The sequence below is a fragment of the Solanum verrucosum genome, unplaced genomic scaffold (genome assembly GCF_900185275.1).
Source record: "Solanum verrucosum unplaced genomic scaffold, falcon-dt-bn FXZP01000016.1, whole genome shotgun sequence".
Taxonomy (NCBI): Eukaryota; Viridiplantae; Streptophyta; class Magnoliopsida; order Solanales; family Solanaceae; genus Solanum; species Solanum verrucosum.
In genome coordinates, this window is record NW_026020243.1 from 264,547 (window position 1) to 281,276 (window position 16,730).

The window sequence follows — 16,730 nt, forward strand, 5'->3', positions numbered from 1 at the left end:
GTGAATGATCAAAACATGCCACATTCACACACAAGAATGAATCAACTAAAATAATGATAAATCCTTGAAGCAACTCATGTTATAAACTTCATAAATTGCAACATGAGTTGAAACACAAATTTCACATCAGGTAAAGAATGTAAATATAAATTCTCTTTTTCATTGGCAATTATAACCAAAAAAAATAAAAATTATGAAGAGAATTTTCCAAACTCTTGTCATGTGTAAAATTCATAAATATCAAATTGTATTATAGTCGCGAGAGAAAATTTAAGACCATTAAAATTACTTACTACTTCACATCTCTTTCTTTTTTCTAGCAAATGAATCATTAATCTCTTCTGAAACTGATAAAATTGCTTTTTAAAAAATTAAAAATTTAAAGAACAAAGATAAGACGATTATAATCTTTCCATACGAAAATATGAAAAAGTAATGGACGAAAAAATAACAAGGTCGGGAAGTTTTAGGTTTAGTGGGTAATTTTGTTCAATTAATTTTCACTAAATTTAATGAAAATTACTTTCGTGAAAAAAATAATCTCTTATGATTAATTATAAATTAAAATAAAAGAAAATAATTTACATCTTTTACATGTAAAAATAAAATAAAATATGTTATATTAAAGCCATCGAAAATCGAAAACAAACAACTTATAAAAAAGTATAAAACCAAAATCAAGTATATACTTCCTCTATTTCAACTTGTTTATCTTATTTTAAAAAATAAAAAAAACTTTTAAATCCACGATTTTAATCAAAAGTATATCAAATATATAAAAATAATTTTTTTAATTTCAGTCTTTAACTCTTAAGCATATCGGCAAAAAATTAAAATTAAAAAGTTAATACTTTTTTTTCCCCACCATTTACTCTAAAAATAAAAGCTCAATATCTATTTTTCTCATTTCCCATCTAGTGTGCGAAAATCGCATCAAAGCTCGACTTAATCCAAATCACATACAACATAATCCAATTTAGGATGGTATATAGGAGTAAGATTTTCTTTATACTCAGCTCTCGAACCCGACACGATCTTAGAATGTGGTCTGCACCAGCTATTAATTTATTGTATTGTCCATATGGAACCCAATTGAAGACTACCTCAATGTTCCGGTTCCCCCTGAAATTTCTCGCTTCATATATAATACAACAGTTGAGTCTTCCTTTTCTATAGCACTGAATGTCGGTTTCGCATAGGATCGTTTACTCTTTCACTGCTAAACTCCATCTCCCTCACAATCTCTCTTCTTCTTCTTCCTCATTTTTCCCTTCTAGAATCTTCTTTCGCTTTCAATCTCGTTCCCTCACATACAGTACCTCGCTACTATTCTCTTCACTCATGCCAAACAATCAGGTATATTATTACTCTTTTTATCTCAATTTATGTTATACTTGCTTATTGAGAGTTGACTAAATGTTAAAAAATTATACGAGAAGTATTATTAGATGTGATTATACTCATGTTAATGTGATGGAAGAATTACATTTTAAATGTTTGGTTGAAGTTCACCCAGTTTTGAATCTTGAGATATGAAAAATGTTGTGTAAATTGGAATGAAGAGAGTATGGTTTTGTATATTTATTGGGTCATTGATGTAAGTTTTGATATTGGTATATTGGTTCTGAATGTTTAATTTTGAGATTGCATTATAAAAAGAATGATTTTTCCTCCACGTAAATTGGGAGGAGGGACAGAGGGAGTATTACATTTGTTGGGTTATTCATCAAGTTTTGATATTGGTAAATTGACCTTTTTTTTCTTTTTTTTTGAGTATGATTTTTTTTCACATAAATTGAGAGGGACAGATGGAGTACTATTGGTATATTGTCCTTTTTGTTTTTGTTTTTGTTTTTTTGGGTATGCTTCTGAATGTCCAATTTTGAGATTGCATTCTAAAAGAACGAGTCTGTGATAATCTTCGGCGTTGTCACTATGATCTTTTTGGTTAAATTTAAAATATTCTAATTCCTCAAATGCAAATTGAAAGGGTTGAGCTCGTCGAACGGGGCTTGCCTAGTGCGGTTTACCTCTCATGTGTAGTTTGCGAGCTATTGCACAAGAGCGGAATTTACCTTGTGCGCACTCAAAGGGTAGTGATTGCGGGTTTCTTTGTCATAAAAAATAATAATTAGGGATTGGTATAGCTGATTCAATTAGTTTAGGATTGAGGGGTAAATTGTGGTAGTTTCCTTAACTATTAATCTTGGATGTTGCCATTATTATCTTTTTGGTTAAATTTTAAGCATTTCTATTTCCGTGAATGCAAATGGAGAGGGACATATATTGAGGATTGGTATAGCTGACCCAACTAATTTGGGATTGAGGGGTAATTGTTGTTGTCTCCTTATGTGTTAATATTTTTCATTAAGAAATCCAATAGTTTCTTGAAAATGGAAGTCATATAACTACTGGCTAACTAGGGAGGAAAGTTAAACACCAGTGTGCAGTGTGTTCTGTTTTGAAACTTTGCTTATGGTTTGTGCTTATATGATCGCCACAGCTAGAAATCCCTCTTTTATATTTGGTTAGCTGATTTTATCTAAATCTTGCTACTTCCTTGAGGAGTTTCAAACCATGGCAGTTGTGTCAAACCTTTTGTTTTTCATAACTGTTTCTCTTTTGACATCATCACACCACCTTACATATGTGAGCTTCTTGTGCCACTACACTTGTGTTTGTAGTTTAGTTAATTAGGTGGGACTAAGATAGTTGTGGAGTATGCGTTCTGTCAATCTTTTTCTACCTTTTTTGTCATAATATGTGTCTGTTAGTGCATCTAAAATTTGGATCTAGTTTAATCACTTTAATTTTCTGATTTACAGAGAAGGGGTGGTTATAAAGAAAAAAAATGGCAAGTGAGGCCAAGTTCCAATAGGGTACCAGGCTCGTCTTCAAATGTCGAACCTGTATCTGCTGCAACTACTGAAGCCATTACCGACCGTCTAAGTTCCTTGGATATTACTGAAAGTGGTGCACAGTCTAGTGTTCCAGTCGCATCTCTTCAGTTTGGCAGCGTTGGATTAGCACCCCAGTCACCGGTGCAACATCAAAAAGTCATCTGGAAACCCAAATCATATGGAACAGTGTCTGGAGCCCCAAAGATTGAAGCTGAAAAAACACCAAATGAACCAAAAAGTGCTCTTTTAAGCAAATTATTCAAGGGTAGTTTATTGGAAAATTTTACTGTAGATAACTCCACATTCTCGAGAGCCCAAATAAGGGCCACTTTCTACCCAAAATTTGAGAATGAGAAATCAGATCAGGAGGTAGTGATCTCTCCAACTTCTCTTTCTCTGTGGTTCATGACACTTAAAAGTGGAAATTCAAGAATAGTAGTATGGTTTTTCAGATTAGGACAAGGATGATAGAGATGGTCTCCAAAGGCTTGGCTACGGTGGAGGTAGGACTCAATCTTGTTTGGCTTTTGATATATGCTAATTTAATTTCCGTTTATTCTTTTTATCGGGAAGGTACATTTTCCTTGAACAGGTCTGTTTTGAGGTAAGTTTACCTTACAATTCTCGGTCCTTCATGAAAACATCACTTTAGGAAGTTAGATTTTTATAAGATGAAGGCACCATTTTTCACTACCTTGGTCGTTGTTCTAGCTGGGGTTATCTTGTCATAATCTCTTTTTGTATTCCTTTCTTCAATTATTAAAACTTGTTTCTTATAGGTGTTTTTTATGCTGCTTATGCGGGAGCTTGTTTTTGTTCAGGTCTCTCTTAAGCATTCTGGATCTCTTTTTATGTATGCTGGGCATGAGGGTGGAGCATATGCCAAGAATAGCTTCGGGAATATGTATGTTTTGCTTAGGATTATGGCATATTTTTTTGGTTTAAACATCTTCTATTTTTTTGAAACTGGTAAATGTGTATTCCTCAGCATTGAGGACATGCTGGGCACCATCAAAAAGTGTTAGATAAAGAAAAAACAAATAGAGAAGAAGATACTTACAGAGATCTTGATAAATCTGCAAAATGATCTATATCCTCTAAAACCTACTTCTTTACACCAAAACTAGAAAGATATTATACAATTCCGTTTAACTTTCTGGGTGGAATTGGATCTATCTTCATAATACCTCCCATTTCTCTCTCTCCAAACTGTCGACCAGATGCATTGTGGTATGATCCTCCACCACTTCTTTTGACTTTGGTGCCGCCTCTTTTCATCCAGCAGCTAAGCAAATCTGCAGTATGCTCCAGCATAATCCAACTTGTCTCTGTTATGTTGAGAAATAGAGACCAAAGCTGTGCTGTAAAAGTGCAGTGTAAAAACAGATGACTAACATTTCTCATTGCATAAGAAGCACCTGGAAACTATAATGACCCCCTTTTTCTTCAAAACTTCTTGTGTCAGACATGCTCTTTTAACCACCAACCAGGTAAAGCATTTTACCTTGGTTGGGGCTGGACTCTTCCATAAGTTTCTCCATATTTTTGGTTGCCCTCTATACTGTACCCTAGCTATAGGAGGTAAGGTCTATGTCCCCCTCTTATGTATTTCTATGTTAGTATGATAAACATGGTTTAAAAAAAACAAGTAGTTGAATACTTGCATGCCACCATGTTTTGTATACAAAGATTATTGGTGTAACTATTGTTTTTTTGGTACTCTTAATTGTACGCTCAGTGGTTGTTGCTTCAAACAATTTTGTCGAGTCATGGCTGTGCTATTGTTAAAAAGCAATGGAGCTTGAGAGGGACTTTAATAAGACATTCATCTTCTGCTTTGAAGTGTGATAACTGATCAACTACATTCTGGATGGTTTATATTGTGCACTGATGCTTCTTATGTTGTGCAGAGAATGATGTAGGCCTGCAGGCTATGTCACTTGGACTCTTCAAAATGCTTCCCTGGGTGCATATCGGATCCTCCAAAAGTAGTGCATTTTTGGAGGACCGACATGGGTGCGGCGACGTTTTGACGAGTCTGAACAACATAGCCTGTGGTACCATTTACAGCAAAATCATCCATTCTACACTTCCCTGGCCTTCTATATTGTTGGATCATCTATTACCTGGCAATCATTATGGTGGTTAAACTCTTTGAGTCTCAACTAAGGCTTGCTGTAATATTTTCATTTTGTAGCTATACTGCCGTTGGTGTTTTTGTTCTTGGACGGATGTTTCGTGAGACATGGGGTACTCAAGCAAGTAAGAAGCAAGCAGAGTTCAACGAGTTTCTTGAGGTATTGAACTAAATATTAGTCCCTATGTAGGAGAATTCATAGTATTTCTTTATAAACATTGCTGATTCTTTCACTTCAATGTTTTCTGATCATGAATGAGTCTCAAGAAACTCATCAATGATAAATATAGTCTGAACTAAAAGAGCTTGCTGCTGTACTGTTTCAAGGAAGACTTGGTGTAGTTTATCAGGAGAAAATAAATTTGGCGTTTAGTTTATTTTCAAAAACTTCAGCTTTGTTCGAACTTCAACCTCATGCACTTGAAAATCCTCTTTTTCTGACAATTACTGGAGTGATTTCTACTGTTTTCTTCCTTTTGTTTTTACTTGTAGTGGATTTTGTCCCTCGAATTTCTCATCTTTCCTGATCTCCTCTTTTGTTCTATCTGTTTTCTTTCTGGCCTTTATTCTGTTTGATGTGCAGAATTAATTGGATTCACTGACTGATTACAAATTATATGCGTATCTATTGTTCAGATCAGATGGAGTGTCCAACCCTGTATTTCCTTAATTAGGCAAAATGTAATAGTCATAAAATTAGATTAAAAAGGATCTGCTGCCAAAGACTGGAATGGAAGTCTAGGGTTTCTGTCATAATGGGCAGAAAAAATTTCTACACATCCACCATCATTTAAACACAATCGTCCGAGTGTAGATGAATCCATATAACCCAGACAACTGGTACTTTCTGTAAAATGAATCCTGGTGATCATCTAGTACTCCTTAACAAGCCTCGGATCTGCAGGGTTGACACAAAAGGGGAAAGGTTGAAAGAGTTTGTTTGATCGAGAGGAAGAAAGTGAAACCAATATTTTGGGTGAAGGCAGAAGATAGTTTCTTAGTTGATGGAAAACACACCCTCCATGGTTCAAATGCCATAGAATATGGGTAAAGGATAGAAAATTGTTGGATCGAAGTGCTTCTGGGTAATAGCTTGTGTGGAAAACTTTGAGCATGAATAGGGTATGCAGTGATAAGCGAGGTGGAATTAGGATTGGAAAAAACCTAGTTTTGTATGAGAAAAAAGAACAAAAAGAAAAAGAAGACCGTGGATTAGTTTGATAACATGTAAAGCCTGAAAGCATTCCCATGCTTGTTGGAGTGAATAGCAAGTTGGCAACCATCTCCTCTTTTTCGATCACAAGAAGTGGAATTAGTTGCCCCCAGGGCTTTTGTCAGTGGTAACCAGATTCGCCCACTGACAAAAGAGTGTTATTTAAGTGAAGAGGGGTATACGGGCAGACCCATTATCCATTGATTTTCAAATTGTGACTATTTCCCCTCATAAATTTTCTCTGGTTATTAAAAGAAGAAGCTTGTGAATTAGTCTACACAGGGACAGATTCAAATGCCTAACTAGGAGTTGGGTACTCAATTCATTTCTTAAACAAATTCGAATTTTTAAACTGTGTCTAGACCAGAATCAAACTGCCTTTTCCAGGATTTTACCTAACTATGTTACTCTGTAAAATCATTGAAAATGCCACCGAACTTGAATACTAGGAAATGATGGTTATTTGAGAATAAAAAAAATAAAGGAGTTTGAGATGAGACTTTAAAAAGTTCACGGAATTTGGTAAACCTCTATGTGTGAGCAGCTGCGCAAAGTAGATCTTGCACTAGATTCTGGGGAATAGTTTTGTTCCCTATATTTTAAATTTGATAGTGCAATCATTTTATTGGTGCAATCATCTCTTTAGTGTGGTTGACTAGGTTGCATACAATCTACAATCACTGTTAAGATGATATCACTTTATTGGAACAACCACTCTGAGATGCCAATTGTCAGAGAATTATCCATTTCATCCACAACTGGTGTTAATTTTACTCTCTTGCATCATGTTTCATTTTTCACTCTACATTTTGTTACTCTAGTGCAAAACCATTATGAAAAAACTCTTGCTATGACTTCTTATAGAAGATCCAAATTAATAAACCTTGGTTGTTGCAGCGCAATCGCATGTGTATATCAATGGAGTTGGTCACGGCGGTGTTGGGGGACCACGGACAACGCCCACAAGATGATTATGGTAAGGTTTCAGAGGCAGCCTAACAACTCCATGAAATTATATCCTTGAAAGTGGTCATATGTCTCAGTTTCAAAAAAATAAAATAAAATATTTGCAGTTTCAAAAAAGAGAGTGGTCATATGTCTTGGTTTCAAATGGTTTTCAGTCTTCTTCTCCGGGCCAGCCTGCAGCCTTGCTCACACATCGACTAATTTCATGGGTACATGTTACCTCCCACTAGCACAAGTATCGATTAATTCTATCCCCCAAGGCTGAGAGAGATGGAAAGAAATCACCTAGTTTTTTTTTGCTTCTGGTAGGATTTGAACCTGAGGCCTCATGCTCCGCAACCCACTTCATTGACCACTAGGCCATACCGTTGGGTGCTCTTCAGCCTTTCAAAAGAGTACTTGACTATCTTTTTGGGTGAAACTGGCTCTCAACTATGTGTTGGTCTTGTGAGATGAAAATATTAGTTGTGTTGAACTTTCACAACTTAAGGATCTGTAGGTGCTTGCTGTGTAGGATTCTCCTTCATAGTTTTGGATGTTACATGAGAACGTGGATTTATGTACAGTCTGAGCACGGCATTCTGATTTTCCAAAATGTTCTTGTTTGTTGACAAGGTTTTTTTTTTTGTTGATAAAGGTAACTTTATATTCACGTCAAAACTCATCAGCAGAGCATGATGAGGTGGGATTTACAGCCCCACAGGGGGTAGTTTCAAAAGCCGAAACTGGGCAAAAACTTTACAATTGAGCTCTAAAATCCACTAAGCTATCTACCTCCCCCACCAAATCCTGTTTACACCAAAAATACAGCAAGCTCAAGCTATTCATCTTGATTTTTTGAGTGTTGTTAAGTTTCCCATCATGTGATCTTTCATTCCTTTCCTTCCACAATGTCCACCAAATGCCGGCTGGGATGCACTTCCACCAGTCTTCTTTGGATCTTCTTCTTCTGCCCACTCCTTCCCACTGTCTCAGCAAGTCTAAAGTAGTCTTGGGAATTACCCAGTTAACTCCAAGTACATAAGAACATGTTGACAAGGTTGTTTATGGTCATGTGTTTGTAATTGACTTTTGCGGCTTGCGACATTTATCAGATTTGCCACCTTTTGCTGATACTTTTTCTGATCTTCCTTTGAACAGCGGTTGTGACTGCTGTCACGGAGTTGGGAAGTGGAAAACCGAATTTCTATTCAACTCCCGATGTAATTGCTTTCTGCAGGGAATGGAGATTACCAACAAATCATGTATGGCTGTTGTCAACAAGGTATGCGTTTAAGTGTGTTCTGGTTTCATTCTTATTGTGGAAAATACTTGCGTCACAGTTGATACAACCAGCCATTGGGTTTATGACCTTTAGTTTGGCAGTGAAAGTACAGCAATATGGAACTGACTTGTGGCAGGAGTATTGTAAAGAAGTTAACAGGACATTGAAGGTTATCTAGCAGCTGCAAAAAACAAAAATATTGAGGATAATAAGTAGTTGAAGACTTGAAGTATGGTTGCTATAGACATGGATCTTTTTTGTAGTATAGCAATGTAAACAGTAGGGCAGAGGAGGAGTAAGTCTATGAATACTTGCTAGTTTCCCAAAAGAGCAGAATTTATAGCCTCATAGCAGCAGGTTTGCAATAGGAGTTGGCTAGCCAGGTATCACATTGAGGCCCTGTACGGGTTGACTGTGAGTGGCGTAAGAACAAAGCTGTGAGACTATTGGCTGATCAACAGCCCCATGCAACATGATGGCTTTATGCTGTTGATACTGGTTATGGAGCTATCTTTATGCTATGTTATATGGCTGTTCAGATACGGGTACTTCAAATTTTAGTAGTTTTTGGTGCCTTTTAAAGGACTCGGACGAAGTAGCCATGTCTATGTTACACTCATTTGACACAAGTCCATCAAGACTAATTACAAATTAAGAGTACATATATTTTAGACTATAAGAAATGGAAGTTAGCAGTACCCCAGACTTTTAAAGGACATACATTTTTTTCCCCAAGAAATATGCTGGAAGTGTTGTATACCTAAGGACATACATTTAAAGATATCAAGATGCAGATTGTCGTCAGATTCTTGTTAAATCTGTAGTGGGAACATGGTCTTCTATATTGGGTTATCTGGTATATCCTTTAGTGTTCTACTAGTATGAGGAGTAAACTTCCTTTCTCTCAGTTTGTAACACTGTTCAGGGACATATGTCACAGGTGCTTGTAACTAGAATTTCATTCAACCTTCAATGTTAACCTAACCACGTCATGTTGCTTTGGTTTCAAATCTTTTTTATAGGGTCATTATTTTATTGATATAGATGAGATAATACAACAACAACAACAACATACCCAGTGAAATCCCACTAGGTGGGGTCTAGGGAGGGTGGAGTGTACGCAGACCTTGCCACTACCTCGTAGATGTAGAGAGGTTGTTTCCGAGAGACCCTCAGCTCAAGTACATCAAAACCAAGTAAAAGGCGAGGAAAACATTGTGTAAAACATCACATCCAATAAGAAAGATAGTTATAATCAACAAGGGGACAGCAACATCAATAAAACAATGAGAGAAGTGAAACGCAATAAAAACCAAAAGGCTATATGTAACACAAACAAGAACTGCAAGTGTAAGGCAAGGACTACTACAAACGCTAACAACCCATACTCTCGCAAGGGAGGACAACACTCTAGTCCTACTAACCTACAACCTTAATACGTGACCTCCACGCTTTCCTATCTAGAGTCATGTCTTCGGTAATGCGAAGCTGAGCCAAGTCCTGTCTAATCACCTCTCCCCAATACTTCTTAGGCCTACCTCTACCCCTCCGCGTACCCTCTACAACCAGCCCCTCACACCTCCTCACTGGTGCGTCTGCGCACCGTCTCCTCACATGTCCAAACCATCTCAGTCTCGCTTCTCTCAGCTTGTCCACCACAGAGGTCACTCCCACCTTCTCCCGGATAACTTCATTCCTAATCTTATCACTCCTAGTGTGCCCACACATCCATCTCAACATCCTCATCTCCGCAACATGCATTTTCTGGACATGTGAGTTCTTGACTGGTCAACACTCCGCTCCATACAACAAGGCCGGTCTAACTACCACTCTGTAAAACTTACCTTTAAGTCTAGGTGGAATTTTCTTATCACACAAGACTCCAGAGGCAAGCCTCCATTTCATCCAAGCAACCCCAATGCGATGTGTGACATCATCATCGATGTCGCCACTTCCTTGGATTACAGACCCAAGATACTTAAAACTTTCTTTCTTAGGAATGATCTGTGTGGCAAGTCTCACATCCCCATCAGCCTCATCCAACGCATCACTGAATTTGCACCCCAAATATTCTGTTTTGGTCCTACTCAACCTGAACCCTTTGGACTCTAGCGTTTGTCTCCACACCTCCAACCTCGCATCGACTCTATCCCGCGTCTCATCAATCAGTACTATGTCATCCGCAAATAACATACACCATGGGACCCTCTCCTGAATAGACCGCGTCAACTCGTCCATCACCAAAGCAAATAGAAAAGGGCTAAGGACTGATCCTTGGTGCAGCCCCATCTCAACCGGGAAATGTTTTGAGTCACCTCCAACCGTTCTAACCCGAGTCTTGGCTCCACCGTACATGTCCTTTATTGCCACACAAAGTATATTATTAGAAATAGTATATTAGAAGTAGAAAGTGCCACACAAAGATATGATTCTCTACAAACCAGATCCAAGTTATTCCCACACCATTTGCCATGACAATAATTTAGAAGTGTTTCACAACTTTCTCAAACTTCTTTTGAAAATATAGCTCCAAGTAAAGTAAATTATTTTTATGTTTCTCTAATTCTCTGCTTTAATGATAATTTCTCTCACTGGCCAACCAATCCCCCCCACAAAATAAATTGTGGGAGTTCTAAGAAACCACTGCCCTAGTAAATTGTGCTCATAATTTCCGTCCTCAATATTCTTTGGTAGATGAGTTCACTGAGTAGAAGAAACTGTTTCAGTCTGCCTACTTCGAGGTGTTATGCGTCATCTGTGGTATTCTTTACTTAGATAGAAGCTCAAGAAAAGTATGGAATTCCCGCACCTACTGAATACAGCAAATTTCTTCTGGTTTTAAGGTCTCAGCAGACTTCTCGTTCCCATAAATGGATACCTGTGCAATGGTCGTCAATGTTGACAAAATATACTCAAGATAACAGGCTGTAGCGCCGTGTTTCTCGTTGGCTTCTGTGAAAAGTTACGTCATGTGGCAACTCTAATACCCATTCTGAATTGCTTTCTTACTATTGAAGATGGTTGTTTAGCCATTTGCTTGCTGTCAGTGTCAATTTCATTGGTGGTTGTTTCACATTGCCTCCTTTCCATTAAAAAGAACACATAAAATTTGGGTATGTTTCTGTTTTATTGGAGTATGAGAAACTGTCTATTTCTGAAAGATCCCTTGGTTTCCGTGTGAAGGAAATCAGTTACTTCCTTCTTTGCTGCGTTTGATGCACTCTGTGAGGAAGGTACAGCAACCTCCGTTTGCCAGGCTCTTGCTGAGGTTGCTGATATTTCTGTACCTGGTAAGTTTAGCATTGTGCAAAACACTATTTAAATTGTTCAGCTTATTTCACTTGGTTGGTTATCTTTTGTGTGACTCTAATTGTTTTGGTTAGGTGGTTTGCCGTATGAGTGTATTCTTTTTTACCCTCCCTCCACTGAGATAATGTAATTTAACTAAGAGTGCTGCAGAATTGCTTGAGACATTAGTTTGAACTCGTAAAAAAGTTGAGTAAGTAGTTAAAAAAGATGTCAGATGATCGTCATTATGTAAAGTTGTAGTTAAAAAGATGTCAGATGATGGATATAAAGTTGTAGTTATACACTTATGTATGTTGCTGCACTTCTAGAGAAGGAAAAGTTTTTTTAAGTATTGAAGTAACTTATATTTAAGTAATCTGGAGGAAGAGTTTGGTTGGATGCAGTGCCATGCATATTCCAAAGTCCTTCATATGCCAAATTGTCGTCATGGCACCCATAATTGACCAAGGAAATCACTGCTGTAGAGTGCTGTGATTAAGCAGGGTCACATAAGACTTAATAGACACACACTATGCAAGATACTGCCAAGTTAAGTTGGCAAAATTTCCTTGACATAATGAGGAAGAATGAGAGTGTTGGAATCTCGTATTTTCTGTTTGTCAGTGATACATTTATGTTCAGTGATGCAATAGTTGAGGCAAGTGTCACTCATCATAGAATATCTGTTTGAAGATTAATTGACAAAGTATGAAATCATGACGACGGAAAGCATCACACAAATTGAGCAAGTATATAATTGCAGAAATCACATTTGCTTATTTGAGAAGGTCGAAGAAATGTTTAGTGGGGTGGTACTATATTTTCTTGAAGGTGTCATTCGGATACACTTTAATCCTCCCTGTTATATGTTTTCTTCATCAAGTATCTATGGTTACAACAAGAAACTTGAGAGGGGCTTCAAAAAGGAACATTTTCTGGAAACAAAGGCCGAGATGAAAATTTCATTACTTACTAAAGGAGATCACATTATGTCAAGGAAATTTTGCCAACTTAACTCCGCAGTATCTTGCATAGTGTGTCTCTATTAAGTCTTATGTGACCCTGCTTAATCACAGCACTCTACAGCAGTACTTATTCACGTTGAGGATTTTATCTTACTATTAATAAAAGGCCGCTAGACGCCCTATCTAGTGGTATAAATTTGTTTTTTTTTTAAAAAAAAAAACTAAAGGAGATCACATCTCCTATGAAAGTAAGGGGACCAAGAGTAAGATTTGAGGGGACTCGAATGTGGATATGAAGATTCACTGATAAAGAAGCACTATGCAGGATAGTCACCACAAATAAATACAGACTTCAAGTATATAGTAGACACAAGGGCTCTACTACAGTTTCTAGGGTCTCTTTAGATTTTTTGCTAATTAAATCTAGATGTAGCTTGTAATTATGGCCTCATTGGCTTTGGAATCTATACAAATCTTACCTTATCAAAATAATAATAATAATACAGAATTCAAGTAGGTGGGCGAGAAGAGAAGACATTAGGATGTATTACAGAGGAGGGTCATGGAGGGGATCATTTTGATGAAAGGTGAAAAATATTATTAAAAAAAGGGCATGAAGGTGTGGAACATGGTTTGGTGTGGCCAAGACCTCCTAAATATTCGACTATTTAAGGCATAACTATTCTAATTATATCAAACTAGAGACCGATGATTATTGCACTACTACATCTACACAAAGTAGAGGATAGAGGATCTTTTAAAGGTTTGTGGAGCTTATAAGACATTTGTAAGATTGGTGATTTAAGAATTCCAACCAAAAGTTATTCAATTTGGACCACATAGAGGTGTAATAAACAGAGTGAACAGTTTTTTCTTTACCATAACGCTTTGAGGATATTGTTTCCTATACGTGGCTGGCTGCGTAGTGAACTATTCTTTATGAGCATAGATTCGTCTATCGACTTATCTTATGTGTTGGGTGTATATTACGTGGTACTTGTACTTCAAAACTTTGTTAAGTTCCCGTGTATTTTGAGGAACCTCTGTGAAGACCTTTAGTCTTGTCACACCCACTAATAACTAGTACGTCAAGGAAAATGAAGCATTTTATATGACGTTCTCTTCTTGCATATGAGAATATGAGTAAGATATCATATATTATATGTGTAAGAGGAGGAAGAAGAGGTGGATTGTTTACCTGTCTATTACTAAGTTACATGCAGATAGTGGGGATATAGTTTTGGATCTCTTCTGGCATGCCTATGGAGCCCGAGTGCCTTCAAATATTTGTTTCTTTTCTGGGCTTTCAAAAGGTAGAAAAAGAAAAAAAACGGAAATTTTTCTGTAGAAACTAGAAAACCTTTCTTGTTTTTGTGAATTTTCATAGCACACCTGAGGTGTTTCCAGTTAGTCTAGATGGCTGGGGGTACTATTTCTAGAGAATTATGTTTTGTCTAGATTTTCTTCTGTTGTATACCTCTTGCATACACTAATATTTAGTACAACAATCACCTTATTGAAAGAAAAAAATGAATGCAATAAAGAAGGTCTAGTGCGAATTTATCTCTTTGTTGTGCTAGCTCATACATTTACTTTTTCCATCTCGAGGCCTTTGCTTTTGGTACAACTCGTCTAAGGTTTTACCCTGGATTTTCATATTACCTTCTTAGATTCTCCCTTCACCCTCTTTTGCTTTTTAAAGGTCTTATCTCTATCATCCATTCTTGCCCTCTGGGTATGTCGCCAGATTCATTCTCTAACTACAGACAATTGTCACGACTCAGCATCTTTTCTTTTTACTTCTTTCAGTGAGTAGTTTCATTTGTCTGTTTCCTTTACGGATCTCTAAGAGCATTTTAATTAGAGCATTGTCGTGTTGCTAAAAGCAAAATGCTTCATGTGCTTCTAAACTTTGATTGCTGCTAAAAGCTTACATCCTTTTGGGAAGTGAAATGACAATCTTAAAATAGCCATTCCTTCATGATATTATCTGTATATTTGCAATTGCATTTTGGATATCTTGTAATAGTTTTTCTTTCTAATGTCTTCACTTGCCTCTGCATTATTTCTTTATGTTGTTTGTACTCGTCCTTGAAGTAGTGTTTTTCTCCTACATACTTTGGTTCGATGTGCAGGATCAAAAGACCATATAAAAGTGCAGGGTGAAATTTTGGAGGGCCTCGTGGCACGCATTGTAAAACGTGAGAGCTCAGAGCATATGGAGCGGGTTCTGAGGGATTTTCCTCCTCCTCCATTAGAGGGTGGTAAGCTGATCTTTTCTTATATGATCCTACTAAATACTCTACCATTATTTGTTGGGGTTAACATGTTTTATTTGTATGCTTCAATGGAGTAGTAAGAAGATTGTTTTATTCGTGGTGCGATTGAATGGTTAAAGAAGCCTAAATGATAATATGAGTGACCCACATCACCTTGTGACCGAGTTTTGAAATGTATCTTCTAATCAGCAACTAGTAGTCTTAGTCTCCTGTAATACACCCCCAAATTGAACCGTGAATATATTTCAAGCACATCTAAAATATGCTTCATCAACTGCACGAACAAATGCATGATATCAATGTTGAAGTGGCTCAAGTGGACTAAGGCATCAGATGAACTAAAGAAAGAAGACGTACCATGTAAATAGAAATAGGTAATAGAAATATCCCGTCTCGAATAATTCATGTGAGGCAGCTACAACAAGTTCAACTCTTTCAATTTTCTTTGGTTGTGTGTGCTTTTTATCTTTTTCTACTTTTGTGTGTCCTTGATGTGAATCAATATTTTATATTTTGCTAGATATTTGGAAGATAGGTCCTTTGACGGGAAAACTTAGGGAATTAGTGGATAAATCCTGCCAGAAATTTAAAGGGCTCCTCGTGCTTTTTATTTTTATTTTTATTTTGTATAATATTGGTCTAAGCCTTAATGGAGAGACATAGTCAATGAGGATTCATACCCCAATTCAACTGGGGATTCAGGCATTGTAGTTGTGAGACAATTGGGTTTATTACTCCTTTTGATGTTCATAAGTGTTTTTGCCTTTTCCAGAGGGTTTGGACTTGGGACCTACGCTACGTGAAATTTGCGCTGCAAATAGATCAGAAAAGCAGGTAAATGTCAATGTGATTCAGCAGCAAAGAGTAGTTTCATGTAACCAAAGTACCAAACTCTAGTTCTCTTCTATGTGCAGCAAATAAAGGCACTTCTTCAGAGTGCTGGCACGGCTTTCTGCCCAAATTATTTGGACTGGTTTGGAGATGATGATTCCGGCTCACATTCAAGAAATGCTGATCGATCTGTTGTGTCAAAGTTCCTACAATCACATCCTGCTGATTTTTCTACAGGAAAATTACAGGTTTGGGAAATTTTCTGAAGTGATTCATTTAAAATATCTCCTAATTAATTTGTTGATGTTACTGTTGGTTGTTTATTTCTTGATAGTCATCACTGACCTAACCAAATTAGTTTCTTCTTATATGTTACTACAATCTTCTTATATTGGTACCGGTTTTCAGAAAGAGGAGCTAGCTAATTTGCTACCTAGTCGTATATTTACCCTAGTTTTTCTTCCCTAATTATCAACTTATCATATCACCCTCTTTTTGTAGCATGCTCAACAAAACCTCATTTTAGCATAATTGCTTTCACGATGATCATTGCTAATTGCTTCATGTTGACAGAGATTTCATATCTCTCCCACGTGTGATTCATCATAACAACTATTGATTAGGCTAAAGAAGTGCCCCTACAGATGAAAAAATTAAAGGGCAAAAGCGACAAAGGTCAACACATTGATTGAAGAGGGGGGCAAACAGATATTCACCATTGACTTCTTCTTCGCCTAGTTGTGTATCTTTTTGCTAAAGCATATGAATACAGAAACCTTGGTAGTGTAGGAGAAATAAATTGTAGTATAGGAGATAAAATTCAAAATGGAAGATGTGAGAAAAATTCACCAGAGTTTATTATGAAGGTGATTATTTTTATTATAAAA

The 16,730-nt window shown here is 36.9% G+C and overlaps 1 protein-coding gene across 1 annotated transcript in view; it reads left to right on the forward strand.

Annotated features, from left to right (window-relative positions):
* Nucleotides 1-1,146: 1,146 nt before the first annotated feature.
* Nucleotides 1,147-16,730, forward strand: part of LOC125832960 (tRNA ligase 1) — a 37,164-nt gene continuing 21,580 nt past the window's right edge. Inside the window, exons 1-11 of the mRNA XM_049512126.1 lie at nt 1,147-1,356; nt 2,826-3,269; nt 3,353-3,403; nt 3,722-3,804; nt 5,098-5,197; nt 7,148-7,226; nt 8,357-8,480; nt 11,664-11,770; nt 14,869-14,997; nt 15,785-15,846; nt 15,927-16,091. Of these exons, the coding sequence (XP_049368083.1) occupies nt 1,183-1,356; nt 2,826-3,269; nt 3,353-3,403; nt 3,722-3,804; nt 5,098-5,197; nt 7,148-7,226; nt 8,357-8,480; nt 11,664-11,770; nt 14,869-14,997; nt 15,785-15,846; nt 15,927-16,091 (1,518 nt within the window). The 5' untranslated portion in view covers nt 1,147-1,182. The remainder of the gene's footprint in view (nt 1,357-2,825; nt 3,270-3,352; nt 3,404-3,721; nt 3,805-5,097; nt 5,198-7,147; nt 7,227-8,356; nt 8,481-11,663; nt 11,771-14,868; nt 14,998-15,784; nt 15,847-15,926; nt 16,092-16,730) is intronic.